Source organism: Mastacembelus armatus, chromosome 12 (assembly GCF_900324485.2).
Source record: "Mastacembelus armatus chromosome 12, fMasArm1.2, whole genome shotgun sequence".
Classification (NCBI taxonomy): Eukaryota; Metazoa; Chordata; class Actinopteri; order Synbranchiformes; family Mastacembelidae; genus Mastacembelus; species Mastacembelus armatus.
This window is the reverse complement of record NC_046644.1, coordinates 17,067,121-17,090,444: the sequence shown is the minus strand read 5'-3', so window position 1 is coordinate 17,090,444 and position 23,324 is coordinate 17,067,121. Positions and strand designations below refer to the sequence as shown.

Sequence of the window (23,324 nt, the reverse complement as noted above, 5' to 3'; positions counted from 1 at the left end):
GAAGGTGAGAGTGACCATCTGAGGATGTAGATGAAGTAAATGGTACTTACAGCAGGGCCAGGTGGGCCAGGAGGACCCTCATTTCCTTTCAGGCCATGAGCGCCCTGAAGAACACACAAAATGAAGGCATGAGAAAAACAAACATCTGCTGGGGAAAGACACATCCTGCCTTACACTGGACTGCCTATCTTGAAGCAAGCTCAGCAGGAGATGGAAAACCCCAGTCCCCATAGTGGACACTGAGCAGCAGACGAAGAGACCCGTTATTTACCAAAACATCTGTTATATTACAGAGGAACAGGTGTAGCCTATAACTCCTCCATAGCACAGTTTAACAAAAAATCTTTCATGCCAACAGGTCTTCAGTCAAAAAAAATGAATGCGTAACTATCAGGACTTTGTCAAATTAAATTTTTAATTAAAAAAAAGGCTGTAAAAACAGCCCACAGCATAGTGTTCCTCTTCTGAAGCCCACTCAAAGATCTGATATCATGTCCGATTCTTGAAGTGCAGCACAGTCAAAGTAATTTAATAGTCCAGAACTATTATGCAACAACAAAACTGTGAGAGATGTGAATTTGTACCACGCAAAATACATTACTAACCACAGGGCCAGGAAGACCTCTCTCTCCAGGAAACCCTCTTGGCCCAGGAGGACCATCCTTACCAGCTGGGCCAGCAGGGCCAGGGTCACCCTGTAGGCCAAAGCACAATACCATTAATTGTATAAATGCAGTGTTATACACTCTAGGGTTGTATGTTCCAGATTACACTTCAAATCATTCCATAAAGCAGAAACTCTGGGTGGGATAGGAAATGAATGTCCGTAGTGTTGCTACAGGTATGTATTATGCTGACAGAACGCTGAAACAAACTTAAGTGGAGCTTCAAGATTTACCTTGGCTCCTTCTTTTCCTGCAGCTCCAGGTAGACCCTGCTCACCAGGGGGGCCTGGGGGTCCAGGGTGGCCACGATCTCCCATTGGTCCAGTCTCACCTGTTGGTCCCTATAATTAAAAAAAAAAAAAAAAAAAACGAAAAAAAACTAAAATGAAATACACTATAGAATACAACCCAGTAGCAGAGGAGGTGTGAAGAAGAAAAACTACAGTTAAAAGGAAGGCAGAAAGAACACTGTGAGCAAAATCAGCAAGTTAAATACAAAATAGATGTTACAATGTCTCAATTTATTACAAAACGTGGCATGGTGAAGCTGAGCATTTGCTGTGTGGGAGGCCTACTAGTCATTAAGGCCACATACAGCTCTGTTATCATCAATGTTCTCAGTTGGCATTAGCAGAGCGGTTAGGAGGGAAAGTCTGTTAAATGTTTATGCATAATGGATGAAGAGCCCATTGCTAATATGAAAGAGGATAAACAACACTTAAGCAATGGTTCGTGAGGTATAGGCAAGAGGCTAGATCAATTTTTGTCAGACAAACAAATGCTGAGAAAGTGTTCTGGTAACTTTACAGTTACACATCTCAGTTGTAGTCTACAAGTTCCTGTTGTGTTTTTGTGCACACACACTTTGGAGAGTATCTCTCTGAGATCAATACAAATGCATATTTATTTGTTTCTGTACAAATACAATACAATCAACAGAAGCTGCACAAATACAGTGCAATCACCAGAAGCTGTGCAACTAAATCAATAACACAGTAAAGCAATCACAGATGGTAACTACATTATAAGAGAGGAAGTTTGTCATCTCACCTGAGGTCCAACCACGCCTGGAGGACCAGGTGGGCCAGTCTTGCCTTGGAATCCCTGTGTATTACACATGAGAAAAAATTATCCTACATTGTAACTGACTGTGGAATACAGATGAAGAGGTGGGAAATCAGACCGGTTTACTTACAGTCTCTCCTCTCTGTCCAGGGTGTCCAGGCAATCCGTCTTTTCCTGCAGGTCCCTGAGAAAATCACATATCCATGAATAAGCAGTACAATACGTACAGTGAGCTCTGCCTTGTGTATGACTTTGGACTTACAGGTGGGCCCTTTGGTCCTGGAAAACCTGTTGGTCCCTGAGGTCCTGGCAGACCCTGAAGCAAATAAATGACTGCTGGTCAATCATCAGCTGTCTCTTATGGAAACTGACACATTATCAAGCAAAACTGATCCTGAATGACAGTGTGACGGTACATACCCTCTCACCAGGAGGTCCAGGTGGGCCGTCATTTCCTGAGTTACCCTGAAGAGACAAAATAAGAAATAAATGGCAAACCTGTATACCACAGTACATGTAAGACAGTGGTAATGAAGTATTTTACACACCTTTGGTCCAGCTTTTCCTGTTGGTCCTCTTGGTCCTCTCTCTCCTCGAGGTCCCTTGAGAAAAGACAAAGCGATTAAAATCATAAAATGGGTCCTAAGAGATATTTGTGACCTGAAAATGTTCAACTTAATTATTGTCTCAGTTTTAATTCCTCTCATGCATGCCCAGATTGAAGCTCCATGTTCACTCTGGTGCCAAGCTCGCCATCTGTATACAAGCACGAGTCTGCTGAGTAAGACTAACCGTTGGTCCTCTCTGTCCGCGTGGGCCAGACTTCCCTGCTGTTCCCTGTGGTCATGAAGAACACATAATGATCAAAGGAGCAACATTCACATCATTAAGTGGCTGCATCCTCTAGAAGAATGAATCTAATGCCAATCGACACTAACATTTGTAAGCAGATTTCACCAGAAATAGCCCATACAGGAGGGTCATCTTTTTTCATTAATTAGGAATAACCTGTCAGATCAGTATCAATGAATATTTATCATCACTTACATTAGACTTATTGCCTTCAAGTGGGACATGTTAGTAAGTAATAATACACAATATAATGATTTTACAGCATTAGAACAATTACAGAGGCTTCATTCAATTTTAATGAGAAAAACAATTAAATCTTTTGTGTAGCATTCAAGTTCCCGACAAGTGCTGTGAAACTATGTTAATGGCCCTATTATCCTCTTGTGTCTGGGAGCTTGGTCTCATAAACTTTACAAATGTTTTGGGAAGATAAAAAGCTTTATGTGTGTTGCTCCACTCTTGGTGACAAACCATTACTCTTGCAAGCAAACTAATTGCCCATCACTTAAACAAAAGAAAATGAAATGGTCCTCAAGTACAGCAAAAGTGATAAGCAATGGTTTTGGTGGTTCCAAATGAGATGTGCAAGTGCTGATGAAGAAGGATTGCAATTATCTTCTGTTTTTGGTCAAAATCTTTATTTTACAGCCATGCAATTTCCTTTAGGTTGATAGTTATGAAGCTGGGACAGGGGCCTGTCTTCACTGCTAGGGAAATACTGTATTGATCCAACCCTTGTAGAAATTAGAATAATAAGTGTGTCTCACATACCCGAGTTCCTTTCTCTCCATTGGCACCAGGGAAACCTTGGAAACCCTGAGATCCCTGTGTGCAAAAAAAGAAACTAATTACGTGATAGACAAATCATAAATATTTATTTTCCTTTTATCCCTATTTAAAAAATGCAACAGGAGATTGGGCACACCACAAATAAAAGCAGTGTTTTATTGTTGTCATATCTAAAGCTCAGTGCTGACACCAAAAGGCATATTCAAATCCTAAGCACTTTGATCAGGGAGCTTCAAGCATGTCCAGTTGTCAGACTGCAGCTTTTGCCTCAGAGAAGCAAAAGGATGAGCCATCAAAAGTTCAACAAAGCAGCCTTCACATGCACTTGTATACATTTTTTATTCTCTTTCAAATTCACACAGAAACATGGCTGTAGAGACATTCTGGACAAATTCTGTCCCTCACCAGTGGGAATGTAAAAGTTGCTCTTAACTGAAATAATGATAACATTGTTCAGAAATATTTGTGCAGTTACCTTTGGTCCTTGTCTTCCTGGGTACCCTGGCAATCCGGGAACTCCAAGTTTACCCTGTAAAAGAGAAAGGCCCCAAAAACATTTGATTTGACAAATCCCATAATACGTCTCAATAGCTTATCTTATTATTGCAGCTTACTGCAAAAACTCAAAGAATTTAAGAGGTTTGTAATGAATAAGAAAACCTTACAACGGTCTGATGGGTAAACTGAACTTCATGGCTAAAACTGGTGGCATGTCCCTTTAATGCGTCAATGCGACATTATGGCATGCAATATTGCATGAGGCTTGTGATTCATACATTCAATATATATAATGCTCTTAGTTTTAAGGCAAAGTTTTAGACATATTGAGTATTATATTTGGTTATCAGATATGCAAGTATATGTAGAAATACTACAATGTGAATCTCCTTAAGGGTATCTCGCCTGCATAAATGCAAGGTAAGCTAAGTGCATCAGGTCCACATTGTATTAAATTGGTACAACTGTGACAATAAATATGACAATACTATCAGTTTTTATCAGTTTTATGTTAGTATTAAATACTACATTAAAAAGTACCTGCTAAACACAGCAGCACTATAAGAAGCAGCTGAGCTTTTAAATGCAGAAATGTTGGCTGCTGTGCAAATTCTAATTAAATATAAAAATGATTCAGCTGTCACCTCCTGTGCGAATCAAACAGACCAGTGTCTAATGCTGTGTTAGCGCCATAATGCTCCATCCTCTTAAGGAATGAATGACATTGCTTTTAAACCACAAAAATTGCTGAAGTGTTGTGAACAACAGCTTATCCAATATTCAGTTTAACAACAAACAATGTTAGCAACTGATTCCACTTTATGCTCCCAGCTGGTTCAAAAACAGAACAGAGAGAAAACTATTTACCTTGTTAAGCCCTGCTGAGCCATCACCCTAAATCAAACATGGCTAATAATACAAAATAACAGCTTGGGTTTTTAGTCTGTTTCATCAGTCAGCATTACATTTAGGCAGAGTGTCTGAGGGATATCAGAATAACGCTGCCATAGGAGCCAAACAGGCAACAGGAGCTTACCTTCTCACCACTTGGGCCAAGAGGACCAGGATCTCCTGGGAGACCTACACGTCCCTTTGGCCCCTCAGGCCCATCTTCTCCTCTGGGTCCTGCTGGTCCGAGTTCTCCCTGAAAAGTATATGAAGTGCAAGAAAAAAAATTACAAGCCTGATTCTTAAACATAATGCAATAGATCTGATGTTATCAGGTTTGAACACTTTTATCCGAATATCATACATGGGCTTTTAGGTACAATGTGGATTTTTTTCTTTTTTTTTTTTTGCAAACATGTTTAATGTATTTTTTACATTAAAAATGCTTTAATGTATTTTAAAGATCGATTGTTTGCATCGATATTTTCTTGGGTGAGCACTCTTCTGCCTTTTGCTGGTGCACTGCTACATTTCTTGATCCATTATGGAATAGTGTGAAACACACCATTACACATTTGCATTACTGCCCTCTACAGCTGGAAAGAACACCTATTGTGCTTTGCACATCCGAGGTCCCTCATGAAAACACTGTCCCATAATGTCACCACTGGTCAAAATCTCCAAAGAGATTAAGACTTTCAAAAAACTATTGTATGTTGGGGATGAGTTCCTAAACAAACACATAACTTTCTATGAGTTTTTATTTATTACACACTAATGAAATAATAGCATATAAGCCCATCCATTATGAGTAATCCAGATCATCTTTCTAAGTCGGTGTTTAAAATGGTTTCAAAGTTGTGCAAAGGCTATTTCCACTGATGCCTGCCCCTCAAAGCAGTCGGTTCTATTATGGCTTCTCTCTGTAAGCAGTTCTCTCCTAGCAGGGGGGACAATAAATGACAGTACAAAGTCGCTCTGATAACCAGTTGCTACTGAGGAGAACCAGTGGTGTGTGAAAGGTATCGAGTTAAAGGCTTGTGCAGACTTGCACAGGCAAGCAAATGCACACCCACACCCAGGCAAACATAAAACGGGATCAAGCAAACTGTACTTGATTCACACTTGCAAGCTCATCAAAGGGAACTCTTTAAATTGAGCACTTGCACTCTCTCTCTCACACACACACGCACACACACACGTTTCACGGGCATGCTTAAAAATAATTCATTTAGATTCTACTCCATGTGTGTCTCCTCCCGAGTAAAGAGCCTCCTCAAATCTTTGCTTTCATCTGGATCTGCTACATCTCCAGAGGAAAACAGACTGGAGTCCCACATCTGTCTCTTGGGTTTGAAGAGGTTTAAAGTGCCATTGATTTCTCCTTCCTTTCTGCACTTGGATAGACAGGCTGGTCAGGGATTGGGGCTTTGATGTTTGCAGTAAGGATGTTATGTTTCTCACTGTATAAGGTGTTTTTCCTCTGAGTTAACGGTGTAAATCCCCAATGCTGTTTAGAAAAGGAAGCTGCTGCTATGTACACTTGTCAAACCTGTACTTGTCTTCTGGTGTTGTCAAGGTTAGGACTGACTGAAAAAAGGGAGTCAACAACAGCTGGCAATTAGAACAGTGTTTGCTAATACCCACAATTCCACAGTAGTCAGAGGCTTAGGATATAAGGGACCAACATCACAGCATCGGTTGGTGCTTTAATTTAAGTTTAAGAAAAGACCATCACCAACAACCTAACTATTGCTATAACTAACTAGTGTAGTTCATTTGAAAGTTGCTTCCAGCCCCTGAGGTCAGATTGACCAGTATTGAGTAAAATATAAACAAAGAAGCCTTACCCTGTCACCCTTGATACCCATATCCCCCTTAAAGCCAGGGAAGCCATCTTCTCCCTGGCAAGATAATAAAGGAGACAAGAGAGGTGAGGTAATGAGGGACAAATTAGATAATACAGATGTTGAAACCATTTGTGTTGTATTCATACACAGGCACACACCCGAAGACAAGCACATGCACACGCAGATGTGCAGCCTTGGCGAGAGCTCCTGTTGCCATAGAAACTCTTGACAGCTCTTTTTCTTCAGAAGAGTTTCACAGCATTTCATTGAGATTATCATTAGCATGAAAGATTTCAGTACTACGAGCATCATTACCATTAATGTGAAGTGTAATTCATACAAAACACTGAAGCTCAAAATCTTTTCTCTTCACACAGTCACTCACCTTTTCACCCTTGTTTCCTTTAAGACCACGCACACCGTCGGCTCCCTGTGATGCAAGGACAGACAGAAGTTATGGGCCAGTAGGGTGCATTGCTTGACAAGGGAGGAAGGGTTGAATTACAGCTTTAAGTAGAGTATTAGTTCCACATTGACAGGATATTGACTTTATTTTTTAAAATAAAGCTATAAAGGCACAAAATAGGTTTGAAGTAGGTGCCATTTCTTTTTCAAATATGTCAAAGAAGCATACTGTGAAGGGTACACCTAGTGATGGCTGCACTTAGATGTTTTGTCTGCACTTTTCCTCACTTCCTTTCTTGGCCAGCTACAGCAGACGCTTCAGGATTCAGCCATGTACCAAGTCACTTGTGTAATCCCCTCCTTCCCCATTTGACGCTTTAATAGTTAGACCGGTTGGATCCTCTTGCAAACAAGTATTTGATGGGATTTCTTTTGTTTTGATTTTATCAACAAACAAAATAAGGACTGCTCACCTTCAGTCATTCTCAGCCCTTCTGACTAACCTGAGCAACACCTTATTGAAGCTAACAGATCTAAAAGATGACTTTCTGTTTTTAACTTTTGCATCATTATGTCCCCCATCATTATCATTATCATTATACCTTTATGTCAGTGAAACAAAAGCATACTGAACCAATCAATACAGCTCTTAAAGGGAATGTAATTTAGCAGGAAACTTTTAATTTAACAACTTTTATATAATACTTAATTGGTTGGAAAAACCTTGGAAATAATCAGCGTTTTTCAGAGAAACTATAATAAGTTCACGGGCAACTATTATTCCACAACCAAAACAGCTGTTAATTACAAAGGGCTGTAATAATTTTACAGACAAATTTCTTTCTTGGGTGGTAATATACTCACCTTCACACCTCGGGGTCCAGGATAACCAATGGGTCCTTGAGGGCCAGCAGGGCCCTGGGGAGACAGATCTTTGGTTAGAGCTTGAAATGCAAATAATTAATTAATGCAAAATGTTTTATGCAAAACTGTCTAAGAGGAAAGAAACTTAAAGAGTGAAATGAAAGAAAAAAAAAATTTACCAAGTGTCCTTTCTCTCCAGGAGGTCCTTCCTTTCCAGGGTGACCCTGTAAATCATTACCAGAATTATTATTGCTTTCATTACAGGATAATTACCACACCCTATAGCTGAGGGACTGGGGTTGTAAAACTATTGTAGGACACATTGTACTGAAAACAAATCCTTACAGCTGAACCTCATTTGGGATTTTTATTTTTAATGTACAGTATTAAAGAGGCACTACTTCACATTACTGAGCTCCAAAAGCCAAGACTGTCGTATTGTGATACACAAAACACATGCACTCGTAATGTTCATTCATGTCTGCGTATGAAATGCAAAACTCACAAAAACACAAATCTAATACACACATAGATTTCAGGTAACAAAAAAGATTGGAATGAAATTGTGTTCTCAAAGGAGCTCTGCAAAGCCCCTGATAAGTTTTTAGTGAAGTGAGAGACGAGGAAATTGATACTAGAGAGGGCAAAAATGAGGGGCAGGGAAGGAGCATTTAGATTGGCAGGGAGAATATTGCATCTGATGGAAGATGCAACAAATGGATGAATTAAAAAAAAAAAAAGCTGAGTGTGTAAATGGCAGAGCCATTTCTACTCCACAAAGAATGAAAGCAAGAGGACATTGTGTTCACTCTCCTCTATCACCTTTTCCTCTTTCTCACAAAATCCCTCATTTTTACACCATCTCCCTGTGTCCTTTTCTTTCAGTGCAGTTATATTTCACAGCCTCTCTTGTCTGGTCTGTCTTACTGTAGGTGCCACCTGACGCATTCAAAGACACAGCTTCCATTAGGACAGGTGTCTCCTGCGTTGTCTGTGGAAATATTAGTGTTTGTGTATATGTACGTATATGTCTGTGTGTAGGTGGCTTGTCCTTCTGTTACACAGCTGTGGTAATGTGTTGTATCATACATATGTTTCAGCCAAGGAATTATCTCAGTTTTCATTGAAAGTGTTAAGAGGTTTTAAAAGAGTCAAATTGTAGGTATTGCTTTACAAATATTGTGCCTCACAGTTGTGCCAATCATAAGCGATTTTTTTTAAATCAACATATAAGGAAATAGAGAGATGTGATTGTATGTGCTTTCACTTCTCTGTGTTTTTACTACATATAGACTCACCGGTGGACCATCAGCTCCTGGCATTCCTGGTAAACCTGGCTTTCCATTAGGGCCCTAGATAGATTGAGGCCAAGACCAGATGTTAGGGTAAACAGCCCATTGCAAAGTTTGACAATACAAGGTAATAAAAGGTTATAGGTATCATAAATGCCTGCATAAATAAACTGGTGAAAACAAGTCTATAGCCATGCTAGTAGCTTTCTGAGCTCTATGAGGCAGTACCTACACATGGTACTGACATCAAGGTTGCTTACATTTATACCGATTCAATTATCCAGATATGTCTGTAAGTATGATTAATGATCAACCTGAGCAACTGAATGTTTTCAAAATAGCATTTTCCAGTAAATGATTTTGTATGTATTCTTTATTCCATTCCATTATGTCTCATAAAACACCATAGGCAGAAATATTTCATTTATAATCAAGAGGAGCATAATACCTACGTTATTCCTTCTCAAATTCCAATTGTTCGACAATAAACCATCCACATAATCTGGCAAATGTGATTTAGCTGAAATTGGATTAAAATGTATCAGGATTAAAATCTGCCTGTACTGTCTACTAAGCAGTATTTGGTCTTGCATTGGGGATGGGGAAGCGTTTGCATAATAGCATGATAAGCATTTGGAACTGCATAAGCCACTTGGCTTTCAGCTCATGCAAACAAATGAGCTAATTTCCTGCAGTTTTATAGATTTTGGAGCTGTGTTTATTAACATTATATAAAGCCGGCAGAATTTTCCCTTGTGGAGTTGCATGCTACACAATAAATAAGAGTTATTCAGCGACCATGTAATATCTTACCTTCTCTCCTGGTGGGCCAATGGCTCCTTGGGGTCCTGGGAGTCCCTGTGGAGAAGATACAAAATGTTTAGGACACTGTATTTGATGGATGAAATTAAAATCTGATGTCTGACAGCCTCATCACTGACCTGGGCACCTGGATTGCCTTGCTGTCCAGGAGGTCCTGGCTCTCCTTGAGGTCCCTGAAAAAAATGTTAATTTTAGAAATCTCATCAACATAAAGATTGATTACTTAACTTCCTTGAGTAAAGAGTCCCAGGTGAATGTAAGAGTGATTTGTTGTCTCATATCACAATGTGACAGGTCGCACTGAAAAGAGAAGCTGTTCAACAGTGTATCAGAATCATAACCTTTGGATAAATTGTACAATATCTTGCTTTGGCTCACATACTACACGTGCTCTGAATATCTTTCCTAATGAAACAACCTGCACAACCACAAATACAGAACAATCTCAGATAATCAGCAATCAATTATGTTGTCCCAGTCCAAGAGTCTAGGAAAGCTGTTGATCTTCCACCTTGGAACCTTCCCAACAGAACAGACAAACTGCTCGAGCCAGCTAGTCTCCCATTATAGCCAGGCACTACCAGAAATTGACCTGGAATGGTACAACTGGCACTGGTGGACTGCTCAAATGGATCTAAACACTGCCAGTCTATTCTTCATTATCTGCTAAGTATCCACTGAGTGTACTGCTCTGTGTGTGTGTGTGTGTGTGTGTATATGTGTAAGAGTATAATACCAAGAAAGGGCTCATGGGGCAATATGGTAGAATTGAGACTAAAGTAAAGAGAAAGCAATAAAATTGGTTCATTTTTAGAGTCTGTTATGTTGTGCCTTGGAAATGAACAGCCTCTAATACTGTAGCAGCAGATTAATCATTTCCAGCATCACTCACAATGTTTCCTTTGGGTCCAGGATGTCCATCCATTCCAGTAACACCCTATAGCAGATGAGATGAACACAACATTCACCACAAACAGATAAGGTAATAAACTGTAATACACTTAAAAACATAGTATATAAATATAGTATTTTTATGGTGTTACTTATAAGTGTCAGTCTTAGCTATTGAGACATTTAAGAAGGTTGCATCCTTTCCTGCCTTTTGCCAACTTGATTTATCATGTACTTGTATTTGTATTTTCTACATCCTGTTGTAGCAGTTCAAAATAAGCTATTTGAATGATGTATGTTTTTGATCTTAAATTTGGTTTAGGTTTACATTTTTTTCTGCATTGTAAAGTTTTGTCTGAAATGCTGAAGGTTAAACAACAATATATGCTTGTTTTTGCATATTTTTCCTGAGCTATAATGAGTTTTGTATTCCCTCATGGGTGTCTTTTGTCCTGTGAGATGGTAAAAAATGAATTTTCCTCTCTCAATAATAAATTTAAGGTAGTAAAGTGCGTATAAAAAGGTGAGAGGAGAGCTGGAGGGGCTCACAGGAGGTCCGGGAAGTCCCTGAGGTCCTTTTGGTCCCAGCAAACCGCGGGGCCCCTAGGGAAAAAAGTAGGAAAATGAGACTGAGAATAATATCACACCTGTGAAAGGACTGATAAATTATTAAACATGTTCAGCTAAAATCAAGTTTCAAAATTATACTTCTGAAACCAACATGACTTCCCAAATGTCCTTGAGGATATTCTACAGTCAGAATGTGAAGGAAAGCTGAAATTCTTCTTTTCAAACATTCATTCCCCTCAGCTATGCCTATCAAGCCAGGCTTTGAATTTCTGTGCTTTGCCTCACAGCTACAGCTAACACAACCTATTGTCCTGGCAATGTGAAGCCAATGGAGCACACCCTGGTGGACACAATAAGTCATAACAGAAGATATCAAGGGCTTTCTAATGGTTTCTCCTTCCTGTCCAGCCTATCTCTCTATGTAAGAATGAGAGTGGGAGGATGCTAAAACAAACTTGATATGAGCTGCCTACATTGCTCCCCTACAAAAATTCTCAGAGGTAAAAAACTAGCAAATCCTGATCAGCAGACACTTCAGCAATATAATGTTATAAAATCATTTTTTATGCACAGTGTCCACATTCTGCAGGTGGCATAAAGCATATCATCAGCAGACCAGGTGACTGCTAACACAATGACATAGTGAGTGTGGGCCCTGAGCACTCAGTTCTTTCATACAATCCCTCAATGTAAGATTGAATGGTAATACATGTGATCACTCACTGGTTCACCAGGAAGTCCTCTGGGTCCAATCTCTCCATCATCTCCCTGTGAACAGGTCATAATGTGGAACAGACAATGAATGCTAATGGAGGAGAAATTGCGGATGTGTACATGTCTGTGTTAAGGGGAATGAGAGATAATGGGAAGGCACAAAGAAAAGTAGGGGAGGAAGGGATCAGGTTGCATCAGCTGTGGGTACTGAGGATGGAGAGGGAGATTAGAAGCAGATAAATGTGTGCAGAGATCAAAAAATATTAAGGAGAAAATTGACTGAGAAAGGGGAGACGGGGAGAGTGGAAGACAAACTCAGCTGCTGACAAAAAGGTTTGGTCAGGGGAAGAAGTTAAACTGAGGAGTAATTTGCTCTTCCTGCAGCAGCATAACAATAATGGGTAGAGGATGAGCTGCATCAGGCACAAGAATATCAGCCAAGTTAGACTGCTAAAACTCCATTGAAAACAACAGAAAATGAAAGGTGTGTGTGTGTGTGTTTTTTGTTACCCTTTCTCCATCCTCTCCAGGAGCACCGGGAGGTCCAGAGGGCCCAGGTTCACCCTGTAATCACAAACATTTAGATTTAACGAAAGATAGATACTAATTCAAACACTTGCTCATCATAAAAGCACGCTTTTTATTGAACCACAGAATGCTTACTCTATGTCCTTTTTCACCAGGAAGTCCAGCCAGACCATCAAACCCTCTGTCTCCCTGAAGAGCAAAAAAAAAAGAACAGTTTGAGTGTCTCCTCCCCGACCTTCAAGAATCTGTTTTTTAAAATCTGTGTAAATCCACATTTAAGTTGGTTTGATGAAATGTGGTGCAACAGCTGCATGAGGTACCTTGGGTCCAGACTGTCCTGGCATGCCCCTAGCACCATCGGCTCCCGAGCGACCCTGTTCAAAAAAGAAACACTTATTTAAAAAATGCAGACTGTTAAAAGGTAAAATAAAAACAAACTTAAGCACAGTGCGAGCATAAAAGTCTACATTATATTTCTATCTTTGCTTTTGACAACTTGGTTTCTGTCATTCTTACCCGTCTACCAGGCTTTCCAGAAGGCCCAGGGGATCCCAAAGGTCCAGGTGGTCCCTGAAAACCAAAACACAAAGATGTAAATTTTTTTGCATCTTTAATTTACGAAACCATCAAATATTCTGAAATAATGAAAGTTTCATTTTGCTCTTCTTCTAAGGTCTTATAAAAGGGGCTTTCATTGATCTAGTTTTTTTTTTTTTTTTTTTTTAGAAATTGATTTTAAAAGCAAATTTAGTATTTTAATATCTTGTACCTGAGGTCCTGCTTCTCCAGACTCTCCCTTCAGTCCTGGTATACCAGGTGGACCCTGGGAGAAAAAAAAAAAAACTTTTGAGAGACCTTTTAACCTAAACAAGTTTTCAACTCAGCTAACTATTTATTAATACGTTTCTGTATACTGTGTACTACAATAACAACTGATCAAACATTTTACAGAAAATTTCTATTGAGTGTGTAATTTTAAATACGTACCAGAGGACCTGGCCTGCCAGTTAAACCCATTGGACCTGTAGGGCCACGCATAGCCAGCTGGACAACAAGGAGAAGGGACATTAATATAAACAAAGGACAAAAAAGTAGCTAATTTATGATAAAATATGTGACATATTTAGGTGCTTGTGTTTGCATTCTGTAAATATATTTGTGTCCATATGTTCTTTGTGTGAATGTGTACACAAATTATGCATTCTCGTGAGCAACTTGCTGAGATAAAGACTGACAAAAATGATTTCAAAACAGACTTCAGATTGTTAAGATTATAATAAAAATACAGACATATTTTGCCAAAACAAAAAGTTATATCTCAACAGGCAAAAAAAAAGTAAAAATGTAGTGCTACAATAACCAACATTTGGTCCAATATCGTCTACTGCAGTGTGAAAACAATGTGTTTCGGTGTGAACTGTTACCCTAGCCTGCTGCATGATGGCTTGCATCTGGGCCTCCTGTGCCGATACAGCCGGTCCCTTTTGACCAGTGTCACCTCCGGCACTGAATCTGAACTATAAAGAGAATTACAGATTTGGTGAAATTTCATCCTATTGAAAATTACTCACATTTGCACATTACAAACTATGAGAAATCACTAAAATATTGACATCTTCACTTAAAAGTAACTAAAATACTTAAATACTTCTTAATTTATATTCACATCTTGAAACTAAGCTGCAGATGTTGAACTAAGTATCACTGTATAGGTGCCAAAGCAACACAATCAATGGCTGCCTGAGCACACCGAGCGTCGATTTCTACCGGCATCTGGTGGTGATAAGTCGGTATTACATCACAGGTGAATATCCAGGCTTGTGGTCAAACTCATTTATTTTACTCCATAGGAGGATGACTTGTAAGCAGTAGGTTTACAAATAAGACACAAGGCACAGCAACACAATCATGTATTACTGTAAAGATACTTACCATCACAGAAACACTTTTTTTGCTGCGTAGCCCACCCACCACAAAACAAATTTCTCCACAACACAACTTTTTGCCCTTCAATCTTGTCATGACTGAATATATGTATTTTTTGGCTCTAGATCAATCAAAGGTGTATCTTTGATTGTTTTAATCTTCATGCATCATGTCAATCCTTCTATTTCATGTCCTTACTGACATTCATCTGCATCACCAAACCCTCAATAAAATATTCTGTCATATATGAACAATATGAACATGCTCACTAGCAAGGTTGAGCAATAGGAAAAAAATGGTAGGAAGACCCAACACCAACAGCAGACCAGGTATTCTAAAGAAACGATAAGTCACTAACGTATGAGACTTAAAGTGGTCCTTTGATCAAAAACAGTGAAGATTTATCATTTAACCTTCCAGTCATTTTGATTCCACAGTTTCAACACCACAAGTCCTGGAAAAAGGTGAAAACAGCAATGCATGTTTCTCATTAGGCTTTGAGCTCACTGATCAGATTTCAAGCCATGCCAGTGCATGCACCAGAACAACTTGGGTTCCTGTCCAGACAGAACTTGCCACATTGCTCAACCAGACAGTTTTGTGGCCCCCTGAAACCACAACATCACATTTGCACAACAAATCAGGTCCAACAGTAGTAGTGTTGGAGTGACAGGGAAAAAAATGAAAAAAGGTAGACAACAGGAAGACGTTAGGTTTCATAAGTCTAGCATTTGAACCAGCAGATGAAGCTGCAACTACTAATGCTAGTGACTTCCTGGAACGATACACAATAGCTTAAATTTTGGCTAAAGAATGTGGAATAAGTTAAAATTATGTAGGTAGAGAAAGTCCTATCAGAGGTGTATTTGGGTTAACAGTGTTAGGGTGAGCACTGCAGGTGATAGAGAGGGCTGAGCTTATTTTTTGGAGAAAAATAATTCTTTCTGACACCAGGGGCAGATTGAAATACCTGAGCATACATCAAGTGTGTGAGTGCAGAAGGTCGGGACTTTATTCAAGGAAGTCACATTTGACCTGATACTTTGTGAGTCTGACACCCAGCAGTCTTGTTTTCATCTTCTCACTTAACAATGCAGACTGAATATGTTGTCAGACTTAGACATTATCCAGTGTATTGCATACTGTCTTTTACAGTCATCCAAAATTCATAGATCCATACTGACATTTGTGGCTCTCAATTTACATTGCAAAATATTAGTAAGGGACAGAACCCCCAAGATTACTACAAAGGACACCAGAGTTTGTAAAGCAGAGTGAGTATTGATAAAACAGATTCATTCATCATACTTGGCTTTAAAAGGATAAGGATATAAAGCTATATGAGAAATGTTTCTGTGCTTTAAATGTGGGAAAAATTTAAACAGGCAGTATTTCCTAGTCTGCTATTTCATATCTTTTTTTTAAATAACTAATTTACTTACAGGCAACATAAGGACAGTGCCAGGGGGTCCTGGCAGACCATCAGCACCAGGAAGACCAGGGCGACCGGGAGGACCCTTAGATGGGAAAATAACATAATTATACATAAGTACATGCACACAGGCAGAAATCTTTATAGCTATGAAAATAAAAGTAACATAAACATGTATACTCACCCTCTCTCCAGGATCTCCAGGACTGCCTGGTGGGCCAGAAGCACCTGGTGGTCCAGGGAGACCCTATTTTAAGCAACAACAAAAAAAAAGTGATTCCCACATATTCATACATAATTCAACACAAAGTAGCAGCCATATTTGCTCCACTAGAAGTTCTCGTCTTTGTCTTGCAAAGTAGTTGCACATGGGTGAAAAGAATGCATGAGGCAATATGGGACAGCTTTATGAGGCGTTCTTTGTCTATAGCTCAATATTTGAATGGCTGGCTTCTGTGAGACTCCATCTGTAGGGTGTCAAGAGAAAATGTGTCTCACAAAACATTCCTAGATAAATAATTAAGTTGTCCAACATCTGGGCAAATGCATATTCCTTCAGGGGAACTGTTTTGACCACTCCTTTTGCATTAAAAGTCAGGCAGGACGGCTTTTCACAACAAAGTACTAAAACTTGATTTTTTCTATCTAAAAGACAAAGTAAACAGAATAGAAGAATGGGTAACAAACTGATATCTGCTATTATTTATCAACAGAAAAATGCAAGTGATTAAGAAGTGCAGATGGAAAAAGAGGAAATGAAAGGGGTGGAGGGGTGGAAATTCAGAGCGACAGAACTTGAGACAGATTGACTTACTGTTGGCCCTTCAGGCCCAGGCGGACCCTCCACTAGCATTCCCTGAAACACACAAGCACAGAAATCATCACATACCACAAGAATCCCCACAACTATCTTACGGACATATTCATGAAGTCCATGTTTGAGTGCACCAGTCCCATTCTCAGTGTATAGATGCATTCATAACCATATGCTGTGTCCATTGAAGAGCTTTGGATAAAGGATTTAGGAGTTAGATGTTTAGTTAAATGAATATGTATACATGGCGCAACACAAATGCCTGTCAACTTTTCATCTTAAGGTTAGCTTAATACACATTCCTGCCTTTCACTTTGGTTATGTTTGCCATGAATCCATGGAGAACATGAGGCGAACAACTGAAGAGACACAAAGGCAAAGATACCCTCAGGTGCTCTCAAGTGGACAAGCTAAAGGAAGCACAAAAATTAGTAAACTGTAAATGAATTTGTTTGTACTGGCAGCTGAGGTCTTAGATCAAACAGCAAACAAAAAAGCAATTTAGGCATGTTTATGTCCTTTGAAATTCATTCAACTGTTTAAAGTATATTTCTAAAATATTAACCATCCCTATAGCCAAGACGGTTTCAGTTCAACGAGGAACAGAATCTGAATTATAATTGCACTGTTGCAGCTCTGTGGCTACAGACATTGCATTGCATTGCTTGTTTGCTCTTGTGGTAACACATTGGCTTCCTGTTTTCTTATGAGGACCACACATCACCCAAACATATTAGAATTATGTGATCTCAGCATGTCCCCCCCCCAGTCAATCCCAAGATATGCCCTCTTGAGTGTTTTCATATAAAATGACTGCAATTGACCTTTGACACTCCCCAGTTTATGTTTTGCCTGAAGTGTGTTTTCCCAGAAATTGGGGGAAAAGTGTGTATGTATTCATGTTTGAGTGCGACAGCATCTGTCTGAGCTAAATGCATGTTTACATTCTAAGAGGTGACGTGTACTCAAACTGGTTATCTTAGAACGGGCTTACACACACGTACACACACACGGTCATCGAAAAAAAAAACGGTGGAAAGCACACTCCCTTCTACTATAAACATGAAGACACTCAGTCAAGAAGACATGTATACTTGGTGAAGCTGAGTGACAGTTGTTTGAAGTTGAACAGCTGTATATTAGAGATCTAAATTCCTTCTGAGTGCAGTGCACCTTTACAAGAGAAGCTGTTCTTATTCTCACATTACCCAAGTATCTGAATCAGGGTTGGATATATTCCAGCTGTATTTAGACAAAGAGTGAGGCTTTTTGGCAGAAAGGCAGAGAAGGTCTTTCTTACTTTCATTTTATCTCCTTGTGTTCCCCTTTATTTACACACTATCCACACTGTGTTTAAAAATTGCTGACAATCCCTGCATAGCCATTCTTCGTTGTTTATGATCACCAAGCCAGGAGGGAGTCCTTGCCCAATGATAATATGAGAAAGTCCAGTAGGCTCTAATGAGGATGTCTGCCCTCAGGATTCTCATTCAGAAGTGAGGGATGGATTGTGTTTAAATGTGGATCACACATATGTACTTGTGGATGTAAACATCCACACATACGCCCATGTGGACACAAGCACAGGCAGGCTACATCTGTTGCCCAAATATGTTGTTCAATATAGTGGTACTCACAGGCTCAATAACAGCAGGCTCTCCCTTCTGTCCTTTCTCACCACGAGCTCCATCAACCTACACACCAAAAACAAAACAAAAATAATCAGCTCCTTTCCTCTTTAATGCCATCATCATGTTATCCTCCTCATCTTCAAGAAAATGTCTTTGAAGGTATGTCCTTCCATTCTTTTTCACCTGTCCATAATAATCATTAGTTGCAGCAGGTAGCACTTTGTCCTCTTTCTCGTCATTGTAATCCAGATCTCCATAGCTGTCATAGTTGTCTAGATGATCATAGTCTATGATAGGCTCCTCTTTGAACCCATCCAGATCAGTGTAGTCACCCTCACCCTCCACACCAAGACCTGTTCCAGTAGCAATGGAACCCCCGGCTCCAGTGCCAGCCCTGGCTGAACCACCTCCTGCAGTAGAAGATCCTCCTGTTGATACAGAGCCACCCCCAACAGATATAGAACCTCCTCCAGCAGACCCACCCCCGAGGGTGATGGTAGAACTGCTGCTGCTGCTGCTGCTGCCACCGCCTCCTGCACTGGCATGGACAGTACTGCTGCTGCCACCACCACCTCCTCCACTAACAAGGACAGTACTGCTGCTTCCACCGCCTCCTCCACTGATGTGCACAGTGCCGCTGCTGCTACTGCCGCCACCACCAATGTCAACTGTACTGCTGCTGCCACCTCCACCTGTGTAATGGATGTCCACACCATAATCATATCCATCGCCGTAGTCACTGTAGGAACTTTCCACCTATCAAAAATTGGATACAGTTATGATGATACAATATCACAGAGTCAAAGAATTGCTGAATTCACAAAAACACAAGCAGCTCCTCACATCTGTCAAAAGCAAAAAGAGTGAAATTTGTACCATTGCTTGTGTCAGTTTGAATCAACTACTAGTGAGGAGCAAATAATCTACAAAATGGAGTTTCTCCATACATATTTTGAAGTTACAGGTAACACCAACCAAGTAAGAAGGTCAGTATAATTAATGTTAACCTACTGATGTTTTATTGCTGGAAATGGTTATTGAAGATCCTCCTCCACTGGGCTGGATGCGCCTTTCCATTACAGTGCCTAGACCCAGGTCAATCGTCCCACCTGCTCCTATACCCAGCTCAGTCTCGGTGCCTGTGCTGGTAATGGTGACATGTCGAGAGATGTCACCATCAGGTTCCGCTGTGGACTCATCGTAGTACGTCTCGTAGTTACCATAGTAATCAGGGCTGGTTTCCTCTCCATAGGCGTCTCCTCCACCAGTGGCAGTCCCTGAAGAGCTCGCTGAAGAGCGGCTGGATGAGCCGGAGGAAGAGCTGGAGGAAGATCTACTGGAGGTGGAAGTTAATAATTTACCACTAGAACCACCAGTCTTCTCTTCTGTGATCACCACTGTGTCTCCATCTGTCTCCGTCTCCTGTAAGATAGAGAGAGCATTAGTTCTTGGTTATTTTGGTACATTTGAAATAATACTTTAGATGTAGGGTACATGCTTATATGAAGTTCATTTGGAGAAACACTACCTTTACTTCTTTTATGGTTGTCTCAATATCCCCAGTTGAGTCATAAGGCTTGCTATCCGCATCATCATAATAAGGGTATTCATAATAGTAGCTGTCATCTGTGGTCTACAGGAGAGAAACATTCACACAGAGCAAGAGAGTGAAACAAACAAAATAACTAATCAATTATTCACTTATTTTTAATATGATCCCTGTTCTGTTGCTGTTGGTTGGCTGATGTATGTGAGACACATCAGCTATTGATCAGGAGCACAGCTTTCTACTTGCAGAAACCTCATGCTGTATCTCCCTGTTAGAACTTGTTACAGCTTAATGACAAATTACTTGTCCACAGCTTTCTCAATGAATCTGTCAACAGTCTTTAGAAAAAAAAAAACAGGTCAGGTTTTTGTGTACGTCGCAGGCATAAGGAGAAGCCCTGGGGCAAAGGAAAGGTCAAGATGAAAAGCTTCCTGTCCATCTTCTAACACTTTGACACACCTTTAAATGAGCATGTGCACAGTGTTTTGGTATTCAGTGCAGAAATCAGAACAGTACAGGGATGCAGGCTTAGGCAGATACCACATAATTCCTGCATTTTAGTGACTAACTGCACAGCCTGATAACCCTGGTTTTTCCAGCCTGCATGTTCCTCTGGCAGAGTGCATTTCTTCTGCATGAGCCAAGAGGCCCTTTTCAGCACAGGATCCAATGATCTGAGTATTACAGACAAGTGTAGATTAACAGGAATTATTTCCTTGATTAATGTCACATTAATCAAGGAAATAATTCCATAAGCCATAAGAACACGTGGTTCTCTTTGCTGATTTCTACAATGCCCACTACTACAAATATATAAATAATTTCTAGTAATAGGCATACAGATAGATACACTGTGAGCAGCTAGGAAAATATGAGTATGATAATGACAAAGTTGAATAGAAGAATGGCTGTGTTACTCACAATGTCATCAGTTTTGGGCTCCTGGTTCTGAGGCTGGTCAGGCACTGGCACTTCACAATCAGGGCTGTAGTGCTCACAGTAGTCATAGGCAGCACGATGGTCTGCTACAATCATTAGCTGCTGGATGTCTCCCTGGAAACCATAATAAACAGGAAATCATGAGACTCACAGGACAGAGCTACATGTAAGTAAACAAGCAAACAATCAGCGGTGACAGATATGGCTGTCTCACACTCAGTGAACCATGGGGAAAAATGAAGACATATAAACAAAGATGAGTGAAAACATCTGTGTACAACATAATCACATGCAAAACAGGCGGCCTTGAAACTAGGTCAAGTTGAGGGTGACTAAAAGATGAAGAAGTATGTCCAGAGTCCAAGAGTGTCATTTCTCATCAGTTAAAAAAGCTTACAGAAAACAGTGTGGAGTTACAGGCAAACATGGAACAACTGACTTCATGTTACTGTGTATGGATACACACAGCTTTAACAAGAAGAATGATTTTAAACAGAAACTATAGCCCAGCCACAGACCTAAATGGGACATGAGTGAATTTGCCTTAAAGCTGATTGTATAAAATAAATGGATCATGGAGAACATGAGCAGACCTGCAGTTACAGAGAGCTGACCTGAACCAGTCAACTCATTGAAACATGTGCATAGCCTCAGTCAAGGTGAAAGGGGGTGGATCAGTAGCAGAAGTGCAAAATTTAAGTAAAAAAGAACAAATGAAAGAGATACAACAGTAAAGAAGAGGGGAAAAGGCTCAGAAGGATCCCCAGACTACAAGGGGAGTAGGGTGTGTGTGTTTGCCACATGTTGCTGAAGAGAATGCATATGGCACGAAAACACTGTATTGTCCTGACCCTGCCTCCTCATTCAGTGATGTCATTCCACATCAATCAATTACAGTGTCAACTGAGCTGAAACATATTTAATTTTTGGTGGTGGTGGCGGTGGGGGTAAGGGGGGGAGTAATGAAGTGATGCAACTCCAGAAATGGAGAGCATGATGTGTTTTTGATTATGTCCAATTGACAAGACTGAAATCCCTACATATGTCTTTCCAGCTAAAAGTCTCTATGGACAGGGTTTTTCTGACAAAGAGAAATGGATTGCATTTGTGGTCTAACGATTGACAGTTCACTGAGAAGCAGCAATCCCACTGCTACACTCAAACATATCAAACAGAGCTCCCTGTCTCGAATCTTTTAATCACCCTCGCAAAACACTTCATGACAGTTTCCTGCTCTGTACTGGGTTTATGTTATCAGTGAGGTTTATGCTGGGTGCAAGGAAACAAATCCCAGACAGAAGGACTGAAGTAGCCATTACACCACTCTCTCAGCTGTAAACTCAATGCTCAGAGGAAACTTTTAAATGGCTACCTCTGAACTATTTGTCAACCATCGCAATCCATAAGGATAGGATTGGTATCAGTTTGACAGTCTCTCTCTTATTCTGGCAAGACCATGTTTCAAAGCTGCACTGAAAAGGGATGATGGGATTTCAGTGTTTGAAATGAGGTCAGACTTAATAAGGAATAAGCCCTCCGTACAACAAAACAGCCCTGCTGTCTGGAGCGTTTCAACTGCTTTCCTATTCACATGCCATTCTTCTGCTTTTTTAATTTTCCAATACACTCTTTCTCTCTATCTCCCAGAGCAGCCTGAGGAATGTAACTGTAGATCCTGACCACAGGTGGTGTGACCCTCATTTCACCAAGATGGGATAATTAATCCTACACCTAGGCCTTAAAGAGAACATCCTTGCAGCTCTGAGGGAGCTGTGGTTGAAAGAGGCTAATGATGTGTGATATGCACACAAAAACAGAAAGAGGCACCTCCATGCCTAGAAAGAAGTGTATTGTTATAAGAGTCTAATTGAAGCTGGAAAAACTGCACTTGATTCTACTAACTCTGAAGCCAAAGCCAGGGGAAAGGGGGGGTGAGAAAAAGGGAATATGGTATTAAAAGTTCTGGGCAATAAAAAAAAAAAAAAAAAAAAAAAGACCAAGCACTGAACACTGAAGAAAAACAACTGCAGACAGATAGGCAAAGAAAATAATAATATAATATAATATGGCGAAGCTCCCCCACAGCTACAGTGTGTTTTCACTGGTTGGATGGATTCTACATGTAAACTCTCAAATCACTTTACATAATCATTTCAACGTGCACACTGCTTTTTGTGTGATTCTGATCAGATATAGATGATTAGAAACCACACAATCTACTCTAAAGTGTAACAATTCAGAAAAGTTACAGAAAAGTCAAGTTTCCCTCGATTATTTTCCTTTTCTTCCTCCCTCCCCACAAACTATTTCTACATTGATATAACAGGCATACGCTAAATT

The 23,324-nt window shown here is 40.1% G+C and overlaps 1 protein-coding gene across 2 annotated transcripts in view; it reads right to left on the bottom strand.

Moving 5' to 3' along the window:
- The window catches only part of col5a1 (procollagen, type V, alpha 1), a 66,570-nt gene that overhangs the window by 14,305 nt on the left and 28,941 nt on the right, over nt 1-23,324 (bottom strand). For both annotated transcript variants that reach the window (XM_026298285.1, XM_026298286.1), the window contains exons 5-41: nt 20,967-21,098; nt 20,025-20,129; nt 19,508-19,918; nt 18,680-19,252; nt 18,503-18,559; nt 16,866-16,907; nt 16,236-16,298; nt 16,062-16,136; nt 14,118-14,210; nt 13,681-13,737; nt 13,463-13,516; nt 13,210-13,263; nt 13,014-13,067; nt 12,829-12,882; nt 12,676-12,729; nt 12,175-12,219; nt 11,431-11,484; nt 10,883-10,927; nt 10,110-10,163; nt 9,982-10,026; nt 9,175-9,228; nt 8,056-8,100; nt 7,877-7,930; nt 6,993-7,037; nt 6,608-6,661; nt 4,906-5,013; nt 3,847-3,900; nt 3,354-3,407; nt 2,523-2,567; nt 2,279-2,332; nt 2,151-2,195; nt 1,993-2,046; nt 1,861-1,914; nt 1,716-1,769; nt 899-1,006; nt 606-695; nt 51-104 (exon numbers count right to left, since the gene is read on the bottom strand). In XM_026298285.1, the coding sequence (XP_026154070.1) occupies nt 51-104; nt 606-695; nt 899-1,006; nt 1,716-1,769; nt 1,861-1,914; nt 1,993-2,046; nt 2,151-2,195; nt 2,279-2,332; nt 2,523-2,567; nt 3,354-3,407; nt 3,847-3,900; nt 4,906-5,013; nt 6,608-6,661; nt 6,993-7,037; nt 7,877-7,930; nt 8,056-8,100; nt 9,175-9,228; nt 9,982-10,026; nt 10,110-10,163; nt 10,883-10,927; nt 11,431-11,484; nt 12,175-12,219; nt 12,676-12,729; nt 12,829-12,882; nt 13,014-13,067; nt 13,210-13,263; nt 13,463-13,516; nt 13,681-13,737; nt 14,118-14,210; nt 16,062-16,136; nt 16,236-16,298; nt 16,866-16,907; nt 18,503-18,559; nt 18,680-19,252; nt 19,508-19,918; nt 20,025-20,129; nt 20,967-21,098 (3,147 nt within the window). The remainder of the gene's footprint in view (nt 1-50; nt 105-605; nt 696-898; nt 1,007-1,715; nt 1,770-1,860; nt 1,915-1,992; nt 2,047-2,150; nt 2,196-2,278; nt 2,333-2,522; nt 2,568-3,353; nt 3,408-3,846; nt 3,901-4,905; nt 5,014-6,607; nt 6,662-6,992; nt 7,038-7,876; nt 7,931-8,055; nt 8,101-9,174; nt 9,229-9,981; nt 10,027-10,109; nt 10,164-10,882; nt 10,928-11,430; nt 11,485-12,174; nt 12,220-12,675; nt 12,730-12,828; nt 12,883-13,013; nt 13,068-13,209; nt 13,264-13,462; nt 13,517-13,680; nt 13,738-14,117; nt 14,211-16,061; nt 16,137-16,235; nt 16,299-16,865; nt 16,908-18,502; nt 18,560-18,679; nt 19,253-19,507; nt 19,919-20,024; nt 20,130-20,966; nt 21,099-23,324) is intronic.